The sequence below is a fragment of the Gossypium hirsutum genome, chromosome D12 (assembly GCF_007990345.1).
Source record: "Gossypium hirsutum isolate 1008001.06 chromosome D12, Gossypium_hirsutum_v2.1, whole genome shotgun sequence".
NCBI lineage: Eukaryota > Viridiplantae > Streptophyta > Magnoliopsida > Malvales > Malvaceae > Gossypium > Gossypium hirsutum.
In genome coordinates, this window is record NC_053448.1 from 2,423,707 (window position 1) to 2,429,854 (window position 6,148).

Here is a 6,148-nt window from a genome sequence, read left to right on the forward strand (position 1 = left end):
GATTGAGCTTGGAATCTTCTTATTGGGCCTTGCCCTCAAGAATTTGGGCTTTTGTGACTCGTATCATATGGGGTCTTGTCTTTATTGATGGCCAAGCCCTTTCCATTATTTCAAGCTAACTCAAACACAGATATAAATTAGGTTAGAATTTCATATTCAATATGACCTTTCCACCATCACTAATTGGTTTTAAAGTCGCATGCTTCTGCTAATTATTGTTATGATTTTAGGTTCAAATTTGATGTTGGGGGAAAGTCCCACCTACTCAAATCTGAGTGTCCCCTCTTTGTATGATCATATTCTATTTGAGTGGCTATCAATTAGAGGCTGAGTGTATGAAACATCCATTTGTCCTATTTTGGTGTTGAAAAAAAAAATAGTTTAGGGAGTAAACAATACCATTTTTTTAAAAGAAAAATGTTAAATACTAGCTCACTTACACAAAAGTGTGTCCTTGGCATTCATGTAAATAGATAGTGTCGGTTTTTAGGTTCAAATCTCTACCAAACAAGAAGACTTAAAAGACTAAACTAACATCTATAAATGATCTACCTAGGCCTGCACATGCATGCTGCATGCAACAGCCGACTATGGAGGGGATTTGGATTCTTTATTATCTCTTATCCTTTTTGGCTTTGAAATTGTGGATAAGAAGTAGTTTATTACAAAACGAAGCATGGGATTTTGGCAAAAGAGGCGATGGAGACAGATATGAGAGGAATGTCGAAAGATTAGGAGGCATAATAAAGCATGTGATAAAGCTTAAACTCCCATTGCGGTGGGAAAATCCGTATCTGAATATATGCCAATTTATACGTTTCCGTATGTATAAATTCTGATCACCATTAGTGAAGTCAGTGTAATGTGGGGGAAAGTATAGCATCTTGTTTGATGAATTGACAGATAATTTTGTTCATATTAGAGTGTTGTTTTTTTTTAGTTGGATTTGAGTGATGAACTGGTCTGCAAGTTGAGCTATAAAGAGAGCATGGGGCTCCATTCAAGAAACAAAGACTGAACATAAATTTTGTTCTTCCTTGACAGGAAAAAAAAAAAAGAAAGTTTATTTGCATTTCTTTTTGCTCTTTATCGTTGCATTTGGACAAGAAATGAAAAGAAAAATGAAAGGAACAAGCTAATGATCATCCCCTTTGAGAACTGATTCTTTTTATACTTTGCCAACCTCTTCTTCCATTTCTTTTTAGGGCCACAAACTCCACTGTTGAAGCTAGCAAGAGCAGGCTGATATACAGAAACTTAAAAAAGTTAAATCACCTTTATCTCATCTCTCCACTACTCCGTTCTCTAATTTCCTTAAAACCACCTGTCCATTTTGAAACTTTACAATGAGTTCATAGTTTAAAAAAACAATGGTCTGCAATGTTAGAAAATATAGCCCAAAAAAGGAATCAGTAGGAAGTCGTCACTTAACCGGTGACCTTGTTGTAGGTAGTTTCCAGTTGGAGAAGACTGCAAAAATCCAAAGTGGTGTTGGAATGCGGGTCCTCCCTGTAATAATTCAATGGTTATCAACAAATTTCCAATAAAATAAAAAAACTGGGAAATATAAGTTAAAATTTGGTGGAACTACCTGAAAGTGTGTTGCAGAGAACCCCTGGGGATAATGGAGGACACTTTCCTCCACTGAAGCATGATTATTGGTGTGAGCAAAATTGTTCTAGAAAATTATTGTCATAGTTAACACCATTACTGAAAAAAAGAGGGTGATTTAGAGAAGATGTCAAACAAACTTATATTACCTTGATGAGAGGAGAGCTGGCAGTATCATCAAGTAAAGAAGGCAATTCTTGATGATCTTCCCTTTGTCTTTGATGTTCTTTCTTCCTATGTCTTTTAGTACCACCATTTTTATTCAATGTAGCACCTTTAGGTAAAGTATATTGATAATGATTATCATCATTGAAATAACCATTATCTACATTCAAGTGTGGAGGCCCAGAAGATGCATCAGAAACCATGGAAAGGTCTTCTTCTTCATCAACAACCTCTTCTTTACCTTTATACTTGCCACGTTCATCACAAAAACCACTTGATTTATGAGAAATATTACCAGAAAGAAAAGACTGTTCTAAGTAACTAGTCCAACCAGATTCACACCCACTACTACACTCAGAGGCCAAAACATTCATTTTCTTTCTCTCTCTCTCTCTCTCTCGTGCTAATCAAAACAAAGGCCCTCAATGCTGTTTCCCCTCAATCAATGGGGTCCTTTCTATGAAGAAAAAGAAGAAAGAAGAAAAACTATAAAAAGGATGGTAAGTGTAACTCAGAGATGCTGAGGTTATATGTGTGCCCTATATAAGGGTGTTGGATGAAGTAGGATAGAAGGTAAGGGGAGTGAAAAAACAAGAGCAATTAAGAGAATCAGACTCAAATCCTAGACTAGTTTTGTCTTCATCCTCCCCATTCAGCCATTGATGTGAATGAATCAAAAGTGCCAGTTGGGTGGGTTCTAGTGGGTGCATGTAAGTAAAAAAGAAAGAGAGGAAGCCCCTTCACATGCTAGACAGCAAGGCACTGTATGTACCCTATTCAGAAAAACTGGGCACACATCCATTTTCATTACTTGGACACCCATCCCCTTCACCATTAATATACTCTCATTTCTCAATCCCCTCATCCCTTTCTATTTAATCTACCCCCATTATCCCTTTGTTTTTGGGTTGTGTTCCATGCTTCTTAAGCAAATACTGAATTATCATCTAGTTGAGAAATTTTTATCATTTCTGTGATATTTAATTGACTGTGTGAATAGTCATTTGCTGGTTGCTAAGAGTTATTTTTCAAAGGGTTTATGTATAGAGAGAGTTCAACATATTGTTTTGTCTTTTGCAAGCAACTTTTAACATCCTGGTTTATATTCTCTAAACTTTCTCCTTAATAAAGTGCCATGGACGAGTGGAGGCTATCCCCACACATCCTAACTGATATTTATAGCTTCTTCATCTAACCAGATCCGATTATTGGTGAAATTCCAATATTAATATTTGTCCTACAATTCTACAAATCTAATATATCTATTAAGCAAATTAATGTGGTCCTCAATATGTACACCATGCAGTTTGTACAGTTAATTTAAGCTCTGGGTGTACAACTTGATGAAATTATGCAACTTCTGACTAACCGTATATCATTCCTTTTCTTTCATTTCCAGCTTTTAATTATTTCCATCTTTTATCTTTAGTAAATTTTACATATATATACGTTTCAAAATTTTTTTATATATTTTTCCACTCTAACTATATGCATATATTTATTCGGATATTGAAATTTAGATAATATTTAAATTCGAATGTATGTGCATACATTTATTCAGATATTAAAATTTAGATAATTTTTAGATTTAGATATTAAAATTATTATTTAAATTTCGATTACAAAATATTTGCTTCCAACAAAGTTTGAGCTAGAGGCGAAGGGAGGGGTAGGGGCTCTACCCCTTAAAATAGAATATTATTATCTTTTAGATTTCAAAATTTATAAAACCTTAAATTAACATATAGTAAAATTATAGTTTGACTTTTTTAAAAATGTTAGAATTTTGATTTAGTCCTTTTGAAATCGCAAAAATATAAATAAAATTGTATTTTAGTTTTCATAAAAGTACATAAATTAATTTTGAGTCATTCTAAAAAAATTCCTGACTTCACCCCGGTTTAAACCCAAAACTTCTTACATATAAAGTCATGTTTTAACCACTCGTACTTAGATATCTTCTTTAACATTTTATTTTCTTAAATGTTATTTAACTTCTCCTAAATTGTATTCTTTTGCACCAATAAACCTAACCGAACAATGAGATGGGATCATCGAAATCCCTAAATTTCCGTTTATCCTCTTTATTATTTGATCAACTCAATTAGTTAAATTAGTTTAAATAAAAAAAATCAATTAATATTTATATACTTAAAATAAATATTATATTATGAAAAATAGTATACATACACATTTAACTACATATAATATATCAATTATTATCTATAAGTAAATTATGAATGCATAATAATTATTCTACAATTATGATATTATAATGTATATTTTTTTTATTAATGATATGTAATCTTGAACCCTAAACGTGTAACTGATTTTATGGTAGATTATAATATACACAATTAGCATTATACAATTAGGGTAGATTATTAATGATATGTAACCCATAATTATGATATTATAATGTATATTTTTATATTAATGATATGTATCTTTAAACCTTAAACCGTAACAGACAGTATATTATATTATATATATATATATAATTAGGATTAAATTGAGGAAAATAAGGGTTGCAATAAACACTTGGAAGACATTAATAACTCAAAATTGGCCACTTGTATGGTATTAAATAAAAAGAGGTAGGTTATTTATGCATCCGCAGTGAAATTTCTAAGAAATCGTGCACACGTGTAAGTACATGTGCGTTTATATACAAACACGAGCTTCCATATATACCTTTCTCGGCCTTTTGATTAAAATCGACAGTTTCTAGATAGCACACACATGTTTGCACATGTACACCAACTTCCACTTCATCTGCCTCGCTTCGCTTGGGGATCTTTGCTACTGGTTCCAATGCCTATGTTCTTACTTACATTAATACTGTCAAAGGGATAATTTCTGCTCAATTTGCAACCTTTTAATAATATTATACCTCTCTACTTTTATGCTTGCCACGTGAATTTTTTCTACCCTATTTTTGTAATTTGTGATTTAATATTTCTATATTTCTATCACGATTTTTAATAAATTTTAATTGTTGGTATAATCTGTCCCATCTCATTATTTAAATTAAAAATACCATTTATTATCGACCATGACTATGATATATCTTTATAATCATAAATATTCTCGTCTGTTCTATGATTTAACATGTACTTAAGAAAAGATGACTTGTAAAACATAAATTAAATTGTGGAGTATATTGTACACCTATATTTTAACTGCACATGTGATTTTTTCAAATAAAAGCGAAACACATGTCTATATATAGACTATAGTACGTCTCATGAATGGTGGTGTTAGTCGATAATGCCATTACCATTTACTTATAAAGATGAAACATCATCAATGATGGTTCCAATAATCTTCCATTTCTTGTGCAAACAGCCTTTTCTACCAATACTCGGTGTAATTTTATTTCCATGTTGGTTTAATTATTAGAAATATTGATAACTCGAAATTGTTTTTCAAAGTTTTTGTCTAAAATCCAGTCGGACCACAATTGAAACTGATTCAATAGTCTATTTGGTTATTAGAATACGTTGAACTCAACCTAGGATAAAACTTTGTCCAACTCCTTGGCCAGTTGCATTGGCTATATATGTATATATAAAAATATAAATGAGAGGAAAAAAGGCAATTTGGCAGAGATGGAGAAGACCCTAAAACCTAGCTTCAAAGATGGAAAGTTACGTGGCTTGGCCAGAGGCCACATTCTTCACTAAAGAAAATCAAGCTTAAACCTTTCAATTTCCGTGTGCAAAATTTTCTCTAAAATTCAAATATGTAGTACTTTTTCTCATTTTCTTCGTACTTATAAGGAGTGATTAAATTAATTTATACTAAATGGTAACGAAGAAAATCAAATCTGTGAATTTGAAGTCCGAGGGAGACAAAAATGCCTAGCCTTTTCAGTTTCTCCTGTCCACTAATTAATTGTAGTATCCAGTACCCAGCTCATATGTGCCATAATTTGGAGAACCAGTCATATAGGTATAGTATCTATGATCATCCTTTTACCTAATTTGTTGTTCATCTATGGTTAGTAAGACAGTCGATTCAAATTGGCTTTGGTTTCGACCTCGGGTTGACAAATTGCTTGTAGCAACCAATCCAATCAACTACTTAAACCTATTCCCCCCCCTCCCCCAAACTCAGTGAAATCTGTAACAATTTGATTTCCAATGGTATCTAAAAATGAAGTTTTAGGAAATCTGTAAATATTAAATAAGGATATTTACGGAGCTAGTGTATAGATGAATTAAAATTTAGTTAAGCGATTTAGCCAAAAATATGAGTAATTAAGGCTAAGGGACTAAATCGTAAAAGTTTAATTGCTATAGATTTTTAATTAGGAAAAGATTAAGGGACTTAAATTGCAATTATCCAAAGGGCCAAAATGGTTAATAAA

At 32.1% G+C, this 6,148-nt stretch overlaps 1 protein-coding gene across 5 annotated transcripts; it reads right to left on the reverse strand.

Annotated features, from left to right (window-relative positions):
- Positions 1–976: 976 nt before the first annotated feature.
- LOC107897686 (protein SOB FIVE-LIKE 5) lies at positions 977–2,753 on the reverse strand. 5 transcript variants are annotated; one of them, XM_041108209.1, is made up of 4 exons: positions 1,761–2,753; positions 1,592–1,644; positions 1,440–1,509; positions 977–1,324 (listed from the first exon to the last, which is right to left on the reverse strand). In XM_041108209.1, exons 1-4 carry the CDS (start codon positions 2,148–2,150, stop codon positions 1,283–1,285), a joined length of 555 nt encoding a protein of 184 aa, XP_040964143.1. In that variant the 5' UTR covers positions 2,151–2,753; the 3' UTR covers positions 977–1,282. The 5 variants fall into 5 exon arrangements, with proteins under 5 accessions (XP_040964143.1, XP_040964142.1, XP_016678707.1 ...); XM_041108208.1 differs by having other exon boundaries at positions 1,433–1,509; XM_016823218.2 differs by having other exon boundaries at positions 1,592–1,678.
- Positions 2,754–6,148: the final 3,395 nt, after the last annotated feature.

Excerpts from the sequence above, each read along its gene's own strand:
- LOC107897686 (XM_041108207.1), bottom strand. The coding sequence starts at position 2,150 with ATGAATGTTTTGGCCTCTGAGTGTAGTAGTGGGTGTGAATCTGGTTGG. Across the intron at positions 1,679-1,760 it reads CCAGCTCTCCTCTCATCAAG|AACAATTTTGCTCACACCAA; the intron begins GTAATATAAGTT and ends ATAATTTTCTAG. Across the intron at positions 1,510-1,591 it reads TCTCTGCAACACACTTTCAG|GGAGGACCCGCATTCCAACA; the intron begins GTAGTTCCACCA and ends GAATTATTACAG.